This window comes from Dysidea avara, chromosome 2 (genome assembly GCF_963678975.1).
Source record: "Dysidea avara chromosome 2, odDysAvar1.4, whole genome shotgun sequence".
Classification (NCBI taxonomy): domain Eukaryota; kingdom Metazoa; phylum Porifera; class Demospongiae; order Dictyoceratida; family Dysideidae; genus Dysidea; species Dysidea avara.
This window is the reverse complement of record NC_089273.1, coordinates 52,180,288-52,198,058: the sequence shown is the minus strand read 5'-3', so window position 1 is coordinate 52,198,058 and position 17,771 is coordinate 52,180,288. Positions and strand designations below refer to the sequence as shown.

Here is a 17,771-nt window from a genome sequence, read left to right as displayed (position 1 = left end):
GCCCCTGATCACAGGACATGTAGTATTGGGAAATGTATGGAATTTTTTCGAGTGAAAATTTTAATCTCTAGAAACCATACAAAAGTTTTAGACCATTGTAAGGTGTACTTTACATAATTCGAAATATACGAATATATACGGTACAGTGTATTTTGCAACTATTTTCAAGATTTCAGAAGATTTGAGATTTAAACAAGATTTCAAAGAGGCTGTATGCGGAGTTGTGGACCCCCGGGTAATTGATTTTTTTCTTTTTTCCATATTTAAAAAAAATCTTAGCAGCTGTACCTGGAGTTGTGGACCCCCGGTAATTGATTTTTTCTTTCATTCGTATTTTAAAAAAATTCTTAGCTCATAGTATCTTTTGCAAGAATAACATATACATGTATTTGTACAATACACACATAAATTGTATCACAGTTCAGACAAAAGGAGCTTTCCCTCACACACCAGCAAAGTGAGAAGTCTGTCAGATCTCTCTGGGGCTGATGACCAGCACTAGAGTGACTGCCACGAAGACACATAGTGGCTGAACGCAATAGGGAAAAAGACTATCGGCAGTGAATAAAAGAGATGACAACATTATTGTTTCTGGCTCTGTTTTGTGGCAAGAAGTGAGGCTAGTCATTTGTATGTAATTTCTCATTCTACCTAAAGCAGAAAACACAAGAGGTTATTGTTATTATCTACTTTACCAGTTAGGCACTGGAGGGTGTACACAGAAGGCAGAGCCTGTTCGAGGTGTTTACCTATAGCCTAGGAGTCTAAGCGAAAATCTTTGAGCTAAATATCCTAAAGTGAAACGGGACAAATACCTAGAAGGGGTGAAAAAAGCCAACCCCATCGTGACTTGATCCGCAGGCCACCCGTGTGAATGATGCCCTCTCTATTATTCTCATGAATACGTTGTTCATAAGTCCTTTGTTTTTCTTGGTCATGTGATCAAAAATAACTGGCAGAAGAAGTGCAATGATTCAGAATGAAAACACATACATCAAAGAAACCTTGTTGATGGTGAACACCCCAGAAACTGTAGTGCTTCATAGTTACTACTATTATTAGACAGTTGTCTTATCACCACTCTCTTAACAACATACAGTACAGTGTATTTACATTATACAGTACAGGTTACAACAAATAACATACAAAAATGATCTGAATACATACAACTACAGTAACAACATGGAAATGACATAACTTATACAAGGGTACTGATATAATAGCATGTTACAAAACACAACGTTGTGTGCAATGAGTTCAGTGATTGCAACATTGGCTGAGTGTGATGAGCTAGTTGCTGAGTCAGAGTTGATGGTTCATTCGCTGAGTCAGGGTTCAATCGCTGAGTCACAGTTGCTGATGGTGCTGCCACAAAACCTTGAGCTCTTACCTCCAAGCGAGCACCACATTCATTGTTTGCAGAGCAATGAAATTCATTGGTAACAGGCTGTGAAGTAGGTTCAGTGGCTACAATGGGACACACTTCTGACAAGTAATTGGGCTGTAAGGTCTCTGATATCATTATGACGTATAGTTGAACTATACGTCATAATGAGATCAGAGACCTTACCTGTTGTTGGATAATCGCCGCCATGAGAGCAAGTGAAGACATGTTCAACTGTGAAAGAAGTACCACTAACACACTCAGTAGGTATATGAAGCTAGGTGATTGTTGATGGAGTACATGTGCCTTGTGTAATAGTTGAAGCTTTGAGATGATCCTACGACGTGTGTGCATGGACTCTGGAGGGTTGGCTATGATAATTTCTTCAACATCCAGTTCAACATACTCACAAGTCTGTGACAGAACTAATAATTGTCTAGGACCCATTGTTCCAAAAGCGAATGCAAAAATAAAGCGGTCTAGCTACAGACCTTTCACCTATGGTTGAGACGTCACCTTTTATGTGCTGTACGTAGCTTCTGTTTCTGCGCATTGCGTCGTGATTATATACGTACCAGTAGCCACGCGTTCATTTACACGTGGCAGCGTGCAACCTAAAAAGTCTGTGCACCCTGACCCAGCCTTTATTTGCAAGAAACTGACTCAAAGGAATCATCTGTAAGCTACATATACCGTGTGCTACTTTTGTGTTCTGTGTTCATCGTTGGATTCCAGCAGTTTGCCGTGCTAGTAAGTCGATCCATGTCGCTCCACAGGTTAGATAGTTCAACACTGGTGTTGCACGTTTTGTATCAAACAGTTCCTGTAGAAGAAATCATAGAGATAGTATAGGCCACTCCAAATAAATTCTTTGTTTCCCTGCATCTATTTATACAACAAAACAAGGCTGAGTATCATCAACAGCTTGCGGAATTTGATCACTTACAAATCCCAAACTACTACGAAACTATTGAAATTAGTGTGCTGTCACTGCCTACCTTCTTCCATTCAGAACATCAAGAACTTTATTGACTTTGTCCAACTTTCTGTAACTACCAAATCTCCCATCCGACAGATCCTTGACAATGCTGCTCATCAGTGTATGACATGTTCGCATAAGATTTTCTTGTCCAGGAATTGTAGTGACAGGTTAACCGAGCACTTAACTTAATTTTGTCTTGTAATTATTGCTGTTGCTGTTAGTCTTTTTTTTTACATGTACACACTCCTTGCCATGCCCACAAGATCTCATTTTGCCTGATCTGACTGTGGTTGCACGAGACCGAGGACTAATAATGTATTGTATGTATCATCTTATTACTAATGATGGTTCACTCTCCCAGCTTTATGGTCTCCAATGAAAAAATCGACTTTCTGGCACCAAATAATATCCTTACTACTGCAAGATACTTAGCTTGTTGTACTGATAGTTGAACCACTACAAATCAGAAGCCGCGAGTCTTTTAGATTGAGAGATCGGCACATCGTATTTTTGCCTATTGTGTGATGTGCAGTAGAAAGATGGAATTGTAAGTGCAGCTTCTTGCAAAGGACTGAGTCGAACTTTCTTATTAGCTGTATGTTATCTTAAGCTGTTGTGCTGTGCAAACATGCATAGTAATGGGTAAACGTCTAGCTGGGTGGCTTACATTGGCTCATTTTTGTGTCTGCAAAATCATGAAAAATGTGTTTGAGTTGCTCTGGCTCCTAGCACAAGAGAAGCCGGATCTTCCTCACAGCAAGGTCATGCAACTGGATGTTCCATCAGTCTATAATGCAAGTTTGAAAAGAATCCTAAACTGTATGCTATCTGGCTGGTGACGACGAAATAAAATTATGGTTATTTTATGAAACAATAATGCAGCCCACTGCTTGTGCACTTTACTAATTATGGATTAATTGCAACACTAACCAGTTACACTTTAAACATATCAAACTGGATGGCACAAAGTTGCAGCTGCTTTGGTGGCAGAGATTGCTGATGTCCCAAATTGGCGATAAAATAATTATTTCAATTTCACCAGCCAGATAGCATATGTGCTTGGATTCCTTCTATCTTTGCAGTATAGACCAAGTAAGCGTCCAACTGTGTCACCATGTGGTGAGGAAAATTTGGTTTCTCTTGTCGTAAATGGTAGTGCATTCAAAATTGTTCTTTTACAATGCTGTTTTGAAGAAAGCAACCTTGTGAAAGCAGTACAGCCAGACATTTGTCAATAACTATGCATGTTTGCAGAGCATAGCAAGCCTAGAGAACACCTTAGTGCAATACATAAGCCCTTAAAATTGACATAATCGTTCACTTTTTGATAAAAGCACCAATTTTTTTACAGAGTATATGAAGCGTGCACTATGTGTTTTAAGAAGGGGAGGGACGTAAAAAGTCCTCAGGAACACCCCTTTTTGCACCCTGACAAGAAAACTATTTGTTAAAAATCAATCATGCTTCTATCAAGTTAACCGCTGGGCCTAGAATCATAGTACAAAGCATACAGCTGGAACAAATAGCCTATTAGTAATCCATAAAAAAACAAATAGTTTTCTCACCTAGGCAGTAAACAAAATCACTAAAATTTTCATTTGCAGGGATTCTGTTAAAGTTTTGGACCTTCAATGCTGACGATTGTGTAGTACTATGTACAAGGATCATCCTGATGTGTATCGTTTCTTTATTAAAGGGATATAACAAAAGTTATTTAATGCTAAAGTTTTAAAAGGCCACAGGTGGATATCTCAACAGAAAACCATGAACTACAGCAGTTCAATTATCAAGCACAGAGCTTGAACAAAATGTCCCTTGTCCTTATACTGGGCACCATATGAAAAGTAAGTAAATTTCTAGTTTAATAAAGGCAGTTGCAAGTTGCTTCAACATCTTGTTCTCAAGTTACAGCACTTTCAATTCAGTGTAATATAGCATAAGCAAGAAAAGCACACAGATGAATATTAAGGTATTTCTTAGTGCTGTGATAATGCTCAAAATAAACATATAGGAGCTGATTTTGAGCACTAAGAAGTACCTTATGACCTTCACGATTGAGCACCGTCAGTACTACTACTGCTAATGATTTCTATGTCCGAACCAATAACACTCTCAAGATCAATCGATTCATTACCAAATTCATCACTGTCCTAATTCCCACTGCGTTCATCTGAGCATAGATAATATATACCTTACCTATGATCTGAGTTAAGAACACCGTTCAATACACCGTCCATTTCACTCATTTCCGGAAAGTTTCCGATTATTTCCTAGAATTTGACCTTTTATTCTGGAATATTCTCTGATTCTTTTCACCAGCTATTATTCCCGAAATTATTCCGGCATAATAGATGCATGCCTTTTCCTTAATGACATTATGCTTGTTTCTAATTTGTTATATTTCAAGTACTTTTTTCCTATGACACCAATATTTTTGATAGATTAAGGGGGACAGTACTAATTCTTATGATTTAACATGCAAAAAACCTTCACTTTAAATTGATGGTATGACTCCTGTGGTCACTTAGCATTATGATCATACTTCAAACTGTGATGCTCATGCTTCTGAAGTACACTAAGCGACCGCTCGAGTCATAGCTACCATCAGTATGAACTTCACACTTCTGAATTTACAGTGTTGGTTACCATTGATCTGTGCTTGCATTGCAACCCTTTTTGTATCAGATATGTGGTACTTAAAAATCACCATTTCCAGTTGGAAGCACTGACTTTAAAACTCAATTTAGTATTTTAGACCTAAAGAATAGGAATTCTGGATCTAGTTTCACAGTTTTAGTCCCATGCTTCTCAAACTCTGCCAAGTATATTTGAAGAGGTCAGTGGAAAAGGGGAACATGTGCCATTTTAGATTTTTCATCTTCTAAAAGTTAGAATGGACCATATGAATAATATTATCACTAAATAAACAACAGAGTTTAAAAGTTCATGGCAGTCTCCAATGGTGGATCCAGGATGGGGAATTTGGGGCAAATTCCCCCCCTCTCCCCACCTTGTGGAGGACATGCTTCTGATTAAATAGCTACTAAACTTTGTCAGGCCAAGATCAGTTTATCAACTCATGCACATTTTACTAGCATTTATTATAAATTCACCTGAAACCAAAGCAAACTAGCTGTAAAATAGTCACCCAGCACCTTCGTGCATACTAAGCGCCTCTAAAATAATTATCAGGTTGCTGTTGTTGAGACATTCAGAGCCTTTTAAGACCTCACAACCATCTGAAAAGGCCAAAATAGCAAAAATCAACAGTGTTTCACTACTAAGTGGTGATTATTTACTGCTCCAAAAATGCAACACTGAACTAGAGAATATAATGGCTCTCTCCCCAACCACCTACAACTTACCCTGTTTGTGCCCCTCCCCTTGCCAGCTCCTGGTCTCAATAATACTTTTAGCAAAATATTTTAAAAAATGATTCAATTATATCCCAAAATTCTGTTTAGCACCCATTACATGGTCACCTAATCTTTCAAATGACACTTGTCCCCTTTTGCCACTGGCCCCTTAATTCATTTGTAACAAAAGTATGGAAGCAATTTTTGAAGTACTTGATCAGTTGAGCTATTGAACTCTCTAATGTATGAAAAACACTCTTTTCAAGCCATAGTGATCATATTTAAAAATCTGTTTCCATGCTTTACAAGATACTACAAGGGAGTTTCCCAATTAGCTATAGGAGAAGAGTCAATTTTCATGTTAAAATTACATTGTTTTGTACCAGTGGCGTAGCCAGGCCTCCACAGATGAGTGGTTGCACTTCACCATGTGTATGCTGCTTTGCCATCTGCAAGATCCTAAATGCATGCAACTATTTAGTGGCTTTCTATGGAGGTGACCTTTATTCAGAGGGTCCTACAAGTAAGGTTACACTGTGGTCCATATGTTAAAGTATTGATAACAGAAAACAGAAGTTCAAAATGTTATTGCGAAGCTCAGTTAGGCATTCAATTGTGCCATTTTTGGGACTATTTTCAATGGAAAGATATGGAGAAAATTTTGCCTATTTTCCAGGACAAAATTGCTTATAACTCCACTATCCTATGACGGATTTTTAAAAACTAAGTGTTTATGAGATCCTTAGGGAGTACTGCACAAGGCTATGCTAAATAAAAACTACTTCCATTAATTTTAAAATCCTCCCGGAATCGCTACGGCAAATTTGCCGTGTCTATCACGCTAGGTCATTTCACCCCGCCAACAAAGATGATCTGTGCTGTTGCTCACAATTCAATATTCCAAATGTGAAAAATAGACTGGATTCCTTCCTTCCTCGTGTTCCCTCTCTTACCCCGTCTAAAACTTGGATCACGTTGTGCTGTGCGTTAAATAGAAAGCACTAAACTACTTGGATCACGTTATGTATTTATTGAACTTGTATCAATATCAACTGCTGATTTACAACGAAGATATCGCGCTACCAAGGTATGCAGTACTTGTCTCTTGTTAGTAATAACAAAATCAAGCGGGCGCCGCTCTCCTAGTGAAATTTGGGTGGGCCTACGCCACTGTTTTGTAACCATGCAATAATATGCATATACTTCAGAGAATTTCACTCAGATTTGCACTAAACGGGAAGTCAGTGTCTCAACTAAAACATGTTTCATCCATCAGGTAGAGAATAGCATATAAAACACATAATTTTATTCACAGAAGCCATAGGACATAGTTGCTTGTCTCCTTATTAAAACCTATTAATAAGGTGCAGTGATCTGGTATGGTTACTAAGTCATTAATAAAGTAATATTCCACTCTATAGGCTACTTAGAAAATCAGTTGAGAATTTTGTAAGTAGCATAAACGAATTCTATTCATAGCATTATACTCATAGCTACTCCTGACAGTTATTTCTTTCTGGATTATACAAACCATTGATCTTTATTTATTACCCATAGGATCTAATTACTTTAAATGTTACCCTCGATGTTACCATATTAGGCTAGCAGAATAGGTCACTTCAGTACAACATGCACCAAGGCATGTTCCTGTGGCAATAAGAAACCACCTTAAGAAACCCTTAGATGAGATGGTGAGAGCAGACATAATCGTCCCTGTAACAGAGCCAACCCATTGGATTAGTTTAGTGTAGGTGGTTTGAACCTTGCGCATCTGTCACGATCCCAAAGATCTTCATGTTGCAATTTAAAGGGAGCACTACTTGCTACCAACAATAGAAGACATTGCTACCCATCTACATAAGGGTGGATCTAGGATTTATAAAAGGGGGGCTAACTCATCTCTTGGGTAGAGGTGTGTGAAGCACACTTCCCAGCATGCTTTGCTGGAACTAGGGGGGTCTGGGGGCATGCCTCCCAGGAAATTTTTGAAAAATAGATGCTAAAATACTGCAATTTGGAGACATTTCCACATATATTTCTGCCTGTAGATATACTGCCTTTAGATTATAGGTATGGCTCTCTGAAGCATTTTGCTAATGGAAAAGTTTGGGTAGGTACAGACAACCAAGACAACACTGAATAGGTGCATGTTAGAATAATAATGTTGAAAGTGGAAAATTTTGAAATTTGAACAATACAAGATTGAATCTGAGAGCATTTTCAATGGAAATTGTGTACCTGAATTAAGTATTACCATACATATTAACTACACAAGTAGATGAATGAAGCCTTTTAAACAGACCAATGCACTTCATTGTATGTATAGGTGCAGGCAGATTTGGAAAAATTCCATAACAGAATCAACTACATGTTTCCAGTGAATGTTCTATTAGAGTAGTTAGCTGACTGCTCTATTAGAGTATCTCGATGTTGTACACCTCCAATGCTGATACGGGTCCTTGTTACATAAACGTTAGTATAAATCCACTGATAATACCTTGGAAAGATGTTTATAAGGTGGTTTTATGAGTATTTGTATTATTAGTGATCATATAATATGCTAAGACAAAATTTCATTATAATACTCAGCATATTGATCAAGTAAGGCCTAAATATGAAGGGGGGAGGGGGGCTTCAGCCCCCAAAGCCCCCCCCCCCCCCTCCCGGGATCCGCCCCTACTACATGGATAGTTCCAAGGTATTCACAGTACTTGATATGAGGAATAGTTTTTGGCTTGTACAGCTGGATGAACCATCACCTTATTTGATGACTTTTCATACACTATTTTGCCAATACAGATAGAAAAATATTTAGTTTGTTCCCAGAGATCTTTCAAAGAAGAATGCATAAGCTAGTAGAAGGTCTAACACTGTTGTGCCCCTCTACCATAATCTTGAGAGACTGTTTAGTTTAATAAAGCTTTAGGAGTAGTTTGCTATTAAAATAACTTGGAACACATATTATAGAAAGGTCAACCAGTAGTCTACACTTCTAGGACTTCAACTAAAGTAGAGACAACGTATGCACAAATTGGCTGGCCATAAGTTTTAATGACTTGATATTGTTCATCTCGAAACTTCAATGTACACTTTGGATCATTTTTCCAAACTCTAGTCACATATATATATATATAATATCGTGTAATAACTAAGTAGTAGTAATACCATGACCATGACGGATTTGCCGGATATATATGTCCAAGCCTGAGGGTGTGGGCATATATATCAGGCAAATCCTGAGTGGCCATTCACTTGGACTTGCTTGTCTGATAGGTGAAAAGACAAACCTAAATTCATCCAGTGACATTGCTTTAGTCTGTATATTAGGGACCTGGTACTTGGTATGGTAAATCTACACACTGCAGTATGTAGACACTGTCAACTTTTCTCATCAAAAATACCAACCCTCACGCTTAGCTGTGCCCATGGGAATATAATGCAGGATAAGGGTTTATGTATTTTCAACTTATTTTCAGTCAGTGCAAGCTATTTAAAAAATAATGATTTAAAAATTTTTTATCATGAAACAAAATAGTTACTGGAAAGTTATGGCATTGCCAGCTGGCACAAGATTACAACTATTTTATATTGCTATAAATTACCTGACATTCCAGAGAATGGAATCTGTGTTCTCTATCCAGTGGTTTTGCAATATCATCTTTTCTATCCAATGTGTTTTTCACTTAATAATTACTTTTAAGTGTACAGGTTATATGCAATAAACCTGACAAAATTCTATTCTATATACCAGGCGCCATGCAGCTAGCTAACACATTTGGAATTAGCCAACTATATATATTTTATAGTTTGCAATAATACATCAGTTAGTATAATTTCAGATTTTGTAATTCATGAATTATTGTGTAAATCAGTAATTATATTATATGTTGCTATGAACTGCTAAGGAAGCATAACTCTAACAAACCACTTTAAGCAGCAAATTGCATACTGAAGTATCTTCTCAACTGTTTTATAGTGTATCTATTGTGTCTTCACACTCGAATTGTTTGAAGAAAGCCTTGAGGCTGTCTTTCATTTTCGTTTGTATAAGTACAAGGCATGCCCCTTTTCTCTTCAAAGGAATTCTTTATTTCTGGTAGCCTACAAGCCAGATACACTGTTTCTTGAATGTTTTATGCTCATATAGTCCATTGTATAAGGCATTCATAACACCTTCAGGAACTCACTTTACCCATTTTTTGAAGCTGGCACAAATAAACCACCTCACAGCTATAGTCGGTATGCGTTCACCTGATCCCCCGCCAAATATAGTAATATCAGAGAGGTGAACATGTGTTCACTTCCAATTTTTTTGTACAGGAACAAGCATGTTTTCATGTTGTAAACATGCTTGCGTACCTGAATCGTCCATACTAAATGTATGGGATATTTTTGAAGCCTCATAACTCCCTTGTTCTTGCCCGTATCAAAACGCTTTTTTTTATTAACAGTTCCAGCGTTTAAAGGGCAGCTGGCCCATGTAACAAGAGTTATTAACAAGAAACAAGAGCTCAGGTGAATGCGAAAAGACTATAAAGCCTACCTACAGGACAGGTTCTGTGCAGCCTTCATTACACAATTCACATATGAAGGCTGCGTTTGGCACAAAACTGTTTGCTCTTGTGGGTGAAGTGACACAGGCTCTCTCTCTCTCTCTCTCTCTCTCACACACACACACACACACACACACACACACACACACACACACACACACACACACACACACACACACACACACACACACACACACACACACACACACACACACACACACACACACACACACACACACACACACACACACACACACACACACACACACACACACACACACACACACACACACACACACACACACACACACACACATTCACCCATTCATGGAGAGTAATTAGTTGTATTGTGTTGGTATGTACACATGAGTTATGGGCACTTGCATGTTTATGATGCAGTAAAGATTAAATTTACTATCATCATTCTTTGGTTGAGATATATACAGTTCAAGGGCTTAACAAGGCTGTAAAATAATTTGGCAGATTGTTTTAACATGTATCGACAAAGGGTATAGATAGGTGAGTGCAAACAACCTATGGAATTGACCTTTACTACTGGACTTTGCACGTCACACAACATCGAATGTGTTCATCACCATTCAGTATATGTACCAATTGATCTAGTTTGAGTTTGAGTCCCACTAGACTTCATAAGACCTATCACTTCTTTAATAATTATTATTATTGTGTGCAATGGTCAACAGCTTTGGCCATATTGATATGAAAGTTTTGCTGTACAAATTGCACCACCAATTCCACCAATATAATAATATTATTGTATGTGTATTATATATATGTAAAAGTATTCTTACTTGTTTGTAATAATTTCTTTGTCATGTAATTATTGTATACTTATGAAATTTACCAGTTTGTATTTATTTCCAATCATCTCATACCTCAGTTCATTCTCTGCATAGTAGGATATGCCATTATGCAGAGAATGAACTATGTACCATGTGTCCATTTCGGTTCTTTTATAATGTATTTCACCAATTTAATAATGCATATAATGTACAGTATTGTCGTGCTACTGATAGGTATAATTATTCTAATGTGTTGTTTTGTTTCAGATATCAAGGATTTTTGAGTCAGTCTTAGCATCCTTTTAATAATGAGTTTCTTTGGAGGTAAGCAATGGAAGTTGCATATTATATGGGATAATGTTGTTGTTGGTGAGTTGAAATTTAGATACAGTATCTTCTTTTCTGATTAGGCCCTGGCCAATTATGCCGGCATATTACCATAGAAGCTTTGCCCCCCTTTGGACTTATAAGACTATATTGGCACCAGTAGGCAGGAGTATATTATGCTTTTTAATCTTCCAATTATTCTTTCTGGCAATTCTTTTTAAATTCACCTATTATTCCCAAAATTATTCTTGGAATTGTTAAAGTTTTATATAAGTGACTGCCATATTAGAATTATGGTTTCAAAGTTGACTGCTCTATTAGAGTATCTTGATCTTTTCAGCCGTTTTTATGCTTGCACTGTTTCAGTGTTGTATCCAAAAGATTTTTGCATCACACTACAAGAAAACTTATAATTTTTGCATTAATTATTCCTAGAACTCATCCAATTATTCTGGAATATTCCCTAATTCTTTCCACTACCTATTATTCCTGAAATTATTCTGGCATAATAGACGTGTCCCTAGGCATCAGAAACAGGAATCATGTATTCACATAAAGCTATAAAAACCTAAAAACCTTGGAAATGACTATTTAGATATTGTGTATTTTTTTCTGCTTGCTGTAGCTCGGTTTTCAAGATTGCTGGAATATTTGGCCTCTGGTATAGCATGTGATACTAGAAGCTCTTCTAGAGGAGGGATATTAAAATATTCCAGAGAGTCCAAATATTTTAAGAAAAAGTGGACTGAGGGTTCATGTTTTGGGGGGTACAAATATATATAGTTACATCTCTTTAGTCTGCATTAGTACAGTTGATAATTTGCTATAGTTTCTATGTTCAGTTATTAGGACTCATTTTGATTTCATTATTATCTGCCACAGGTCATAAAGAAAAAGATGGTCCACCCATTTTTAATCTTGCACAGTATATACGAAAGGAAGATGTATTGCGTGAGCGTGGATCACTTGGTAGGGTGCAAAAGGTGTTCATTTATTATGTCGCAACTGTGAAGTCTATGGCTAATGAGATAAAAGGAAAACTAGAGAAGCGCATTTATAACTTCTCAAGTCATCTAATCACCTATGGATTTGATGTGAGGGTAGACTTGTTCTGTGACCAGTCAAACAGGTTTGACAGAGCTGCTTGGAGTGATCATGAACTGTCACAAGCTGACTGGGTGATCTTTGTCTGCTCCAGATCATCATATGAATTACTACAACTCTCAAACAGTTCAGAACATTCCGCTGCTTATACGTCTTGTTTAGACAGAGAAATGTTAAACAATATCACTGTACTGAGAAAAATACTTTACAATCGGTTTTCAATTGATATCTCTACCAGAGTGATTCCAGTCATTTTATTGGAGGAAGATAACAACATTGCTTTTGTTCCACCTTCACTGCAGGATCCTCACAATATTCTCTGTATCTTTGAGGATACTCCATTTGATTATGAAAAACTTGATGGTCATTTTGAGAGGTTGATTTGTCGAATGGCTGACATCAACAGAGTAGCAATAAATAATTCTGGACAAAACAGAGGATATATCAAGCTGCCTTCAAAATGTATGCTTCGTACAAGTGTGTTAGCAATAAGTAGTGTCCCTCTGCTATTATTTAAGCCAGTAAACATGTCAATCAGTTGCACATTTTTAGTTTAAAACAACTACATAGACATGTGCCAGCTGTGGGTGCATACCTGAAAATGTGACCTGGTCTGCAATAATAGGACATGTGGGCACAAACTACACCCTATCACATAGCAGGTCATAAAGCAGTACCAGAATAAAATATCTGCATTCTGTAGTGATTTTACAAAGCCAATTAAATGATTTACAAGTGCTCGAAGTTGTGTGGTCATAGCTTAATGGCATTAAACATTATGTGTCATGATGGTAGGTAAATTTTATGTTCCCTCATACCTTATTTTCACAGGCCCAGTCACAAAATGTGATATGTTTGCATTTATCTATACCGCACCTACTTGTGAAGCAAAATGAAAGCTATGTACACTGCATCCCTGTAGGTAAGCATTCTTACCAACTACATAAACATACCTTTTCAGACTTGCACCCACAGCTGGCACATACAGTAGTAGTTTTTAACTATTCTATCAATACAATATAAATATGTGCAACTAAATGCGCAATGTCTTGTAGTCTGGGTATTACTCCAGTCATAGGCGGCGGAAAGGGGGGGACTAGGGGGCTGAAGCCCCCCTCAGAATGATATCACGCGAAATTATCCTTCTTGGAGTGGGGCTGAAAACCGTGATCAAGATCGAGATACTCTAATAGAGCAGTCACTCTAATAAAGCAATCACAGTATTAGAGCAGTGTGTGGTGAGCTATGTAAGGATTTTTATGTAGTTTATCAGTATAAATTCGTAGCTGGTGAGGTAGGCAGCTATTGTCAGTTGGTTGTGACTTTTTTTTTTGGTCTCACCTTATCAAACCAGAGACAATGTAGTGCTTCAGTTCATTTTTTTTTTTACCATAAGTCTGGATCCACCACTGGTCAGCCCCCCCCTCATATCAACTACTTCCTCCACCCCTGACTCCAGTCAATTCACATTCACCTGAACCCAACTAGACACACTCATATCAAAGAGGTGAACATAATGTTCATTAGGCTTCCAACAATTTTGTACTGGACCAGCATGTCTGAATCATCCATACTGCATCATTGCTGTAAATATATGGGATACTTTAAAGCCTCATAACTCACATATTCCAAAGCCTTTTTGATATGAAGTTCCAGCATTAAAGGGCATTACAGCACAGTTTGGGTAACTGGCCCATAAAACATGAGTTATTTACAAGAAACAAGGGTTGTCAACCAACTATATTAAAAAAGTTACACATTTTACTGTAGCTTTTAATTATTGCAGGACTGGCTTCAATTACTTTAGCATATTTTTCAGAATTCTCTGCCAAATGTATGTTGTATACAGTTTTCCTTTAGATGTACATGTCATGGTGGTTTCACTTGTTAGTAGAAAGTGCAGATTGCACATTAAATTAGCCATTGTGCATCTATAGGCAAAAGTATAAAGCAGATGGCTAGATTTCAACCTTCATTTAAGTCATTTTCAGTCATTGACAATCTATAACTGGCCACACAAAAAAGTAAGTGCAAGAGTTTGTTAAATTCAGAATAACCAGAACACAAAACTTTTCATTGTTATAGTTTGCAATACTACAATATTATTGCAGTAAATAATTTATATTAAAGAGCAGATGTTTGGTTGGAAGATACCTATTCTTAACTATTGAATACCTTTGTTTAGTTGAAGGTCAGTTATTGTTGTGTACTATATTACTTTTTTGGAAATACACAGTCATGCTGTATGTACGTATATTACATATGCTACACATTCTCACACATACAGATACCGAAAAACAAGAAATTAGAAGAAATGGGGAAAGGTACAATGATACGTACACTACTTGCAGGCATGCAGAAAATATTGTAGTGCTACCAACAAGCCCACAAAATTATCCACAACGATTCTATCATCAAAATCATCCACAACAGCAAAGTTTGTTTCCCAATTACACGTCATCACAACACACAGGACACTATGGGAATCATACTTGTCACTCTACAAATGAATTGATGCAGCAGTATCCATCTCAAACACACTTCAGTGTACCATATTCCAGAAATGATTATGTCACTGCAAATGAAGTTAAATCATCTTATCATCAGCTGTCTAACTACACCCAAGATCCTCTTGCTATTTATTATTCAAATAAAATGTCTTCAGAACAGCTGAATAGTGCTGATGGTCTCTCTGATCATAATGTACCAGCCAACAGTCCTATTCTATGGGAGTTGTCACAGGAGGTGAAGGAGTGGAAATTTCTTGCAAGAAATTTGGATTTGGAAGAAAGAGTAATTGAGGAAATAGACCAATACACAATTCCTAACAAAATGAGGGATAAATCATTACGGGTATTCACAGAGTGGGTGAACAGTGCTTTGAGACCAACATGGAAGGCACTGGGAGAAGCCTTACTTGAAGCTGAATATACATTACTTTATGAGAAGTTGCTTGAACTAGTGAAAAACCATACTATTTAATTTTAGCATGGCCATCATACTAGATAGATCCTTCCAACAATTCCTGTGTTTTGAAGACTGACGTTTACCAAGAAACTATTAGACATTCTGTTGCACTCTATAGTGGAATGATCTACCTGATGACGTTGCTCTGTCCTCCAATTTCCCGTCCTCATCGTATAATTTATATTGTATAATGATGTGTAGTTTTGTGTGTATTGTATTTTAATTGTGTTGTGTTTGAATAGCTCTTCTAACTGTTATTGTGTTGTACTTTTTGCTTCTGTATGCTTGTGTGGTTATTATTGTTTTTGTACACTCTTGTATGGAACAACAGCCATACAGGTCATTGACAAGTGATAAGATTCTTCTAGTATATCTGCAGTCAAATTATGAGGGAAAAGGTGTACATTAGTGTGCAAAACATGCCAACCTAGTGTGGTCTGGGGGCATCCCCACCCTCAGGAAACTTTTGAAAATTAGTCTCTCCAAAATAATCTTTGAACTTGAGAGTATTTTCAGTTCTTTTATGACAAACATTATTTGCGTATAGACTGATTCTAATGATCTTTTCATCTGTAGCTCAGTAGCTACCAAACATTTAAACATATTTATATATCTAATCCAAAACAGCCAAGCTGTAAAAAAGTGTGCGGCCCTCAGAAAGGCTATGGTGAAAAAAGATGGGAAATCCAAGGTGACGGCCAAGAAATCGCTGTGATGGTAGGTTAATGGTAAAAATTTTAATAACAATTCAGGTAAATTTTGGTGCTGCTTAGTCTTGGCACAAAATTCACCTGAATTGTCATTATTAAAATTTTACCATTAACCTACGATCACAGTCATTTCTTGGCCGCCACCTTGGATTTCACATCTTTTTTTCACCACAGCCTTTTTGAGGGCCACACACTTTTTTACAGCTTGGCTGTTTTGAATTAGATTTCACTTCTTTTTGTATTTGTATACCACAAAGTCGGCCTATGGCAGGCTTTGGGGCTTTTTAAACCTATCTTTTTTCTTTACCACAGGAAAAAGAAAAGATAAAGCAGATGTTAAATACTTTAAATATTTCTGAATTTATCAGTAAATGTACAAATTATATATATAGTACACATATTTATTACAGAACTCTCTGCATGGTGGTTGCTTCATAACTTAACAATCTAAAAGGTGACTTCTTCTACAGTAGCTGATCTCTCTACAGGGTGAATTGTTTGCAGCTGAACTATCTACAAGGTACCTCTTCTTCTAGCTGATCTCTCTACAGGGTGATTTGTTTGTAGCTGAACTATCTACAAGGTAACTTCTTCTAGCTGATCTCTCTTCAGGGTGATTTGTATGTAGCTGAATTCTGTACAGGTGATTTGTTTGCAGCTGAGCTCTTTACAGAATGGTTTCTTTGTAGCTGAACTCTCTACAAGGTAACTTCTTCTAGCTGATCTTTCTACAGCAATGGCGGATCCAGGGTAGGGCATTTGGGGCAAATGCCCCCCCCCCCCCCCCCTCACTTGTGGAGGAGCCAGCCATATGTACTTCTGATTAAAATAGCTACTAAACTTTGTCAGGCCAAGAAACTCATGAAAATATGTACATTTAACTATATTATGGTATTTATTACAAATTCAATTGAACCAAAGCGAACCAAAGTCAAACTAAGGCCACACCAAGTCAAACCTTAGTTTCTGGTCACCCGCCCGCATGGTAAACCTGGAACCCTAGTTTATGAGGACTATTATTAATATTACAGGCATGTGACCCAGCAAGACACTTATTTTGTACTACAAAAGATCGAGATACTCTAATAGAGCAGTCAGGGATTCCAATAGAGCAGTCACACTACTCTTAACTCTAATATTAAGTATATATGCGACACTAATAAAATGTTTCTAACTATAGCTAGTTTTGTCCTTGATTATATAGCTGTTCAGATTATAACTGTTACTAATCACTGTGAAAAAAGAGGCATATAAGATGTTATATCCAATGGCCTAAACTATACAAACAATCTTAGTATAGGCTTGTACTATACTAACCATCCTATATTTTAGTATATGCCCCATATTATATTAGCAAACTAGATTATATCTAGTTTAATGCCCATGCTTTATTGTATATAATACAATATGGCTTCATTTTAGTTAACACATTAAAATATTTTTTTTTTTGTGAAATGATTAATAGTTTCAACAGAATGGCAACCTAGCTGAACTACAGTATACCACTCATAGGTTAGACTATGTATGTGCATAAATAGGCTTATGCATGGTGTTTAATTGTATATTATTTCTGCAGCATAATACC

At 37.1% G+C, this 17,771-nt stretch overlaps 1 protein-coding gene across 2 annotated transcripts; it reads left to right on the top strand.

Moving 5' to 3' along the window:
* Positions 1 to 1,356: 1,356 nt before the first annotated feature.
* LOC136247613 (uncharacterized) lies at positions 1,357 to 15,848 on the top strand. Of its 2 annotated transcripts, none has more exons than XM_066039381.1 (4): positions 1,357 to 1,647; positions 11,346 to 11,402; positions 12,288 to 12,971; positions 14,797 to 15,848. In XM_066039381.1, the coding sequence occupies exons 2-4, from the start codon at positions 11,387 to 11,389 to the stop codon at positions 15,489 to 15,491; spliced, it is 1,395 nt and encodes a 464-aa protein (XP_065895453.1). In that variant the 5' UTR covers positions 1,357 to 1,647; positions 11,346 to 11,386; the 3' UTR covers positions 15,492 to 15,848. The 2 variants fall into 2 exon arrangements, with proteins under 2 accessions (XP_065895453.1, XP_065895452.1); XM_066039380.1 differs by having other exon boundaries at positions 1,357 to 1,651.
* The last annotated feature ends 1,923 nt before the right edge of the window (positions 15,849 to 17,771 follow it).

What these genes read in the sequence shown, in the direction of transcription:
- LOC136247613 (XM_066039381.1), top strand. An exon ending in TATCAAGCTGCCTTCAAAAT is followed by an intron (nt 12,972 to 14,796) that starts GTATGCTTCGTA and finishes TCACACATACAG; the next exon opens with ATACCGAAAAACAAGAAATT.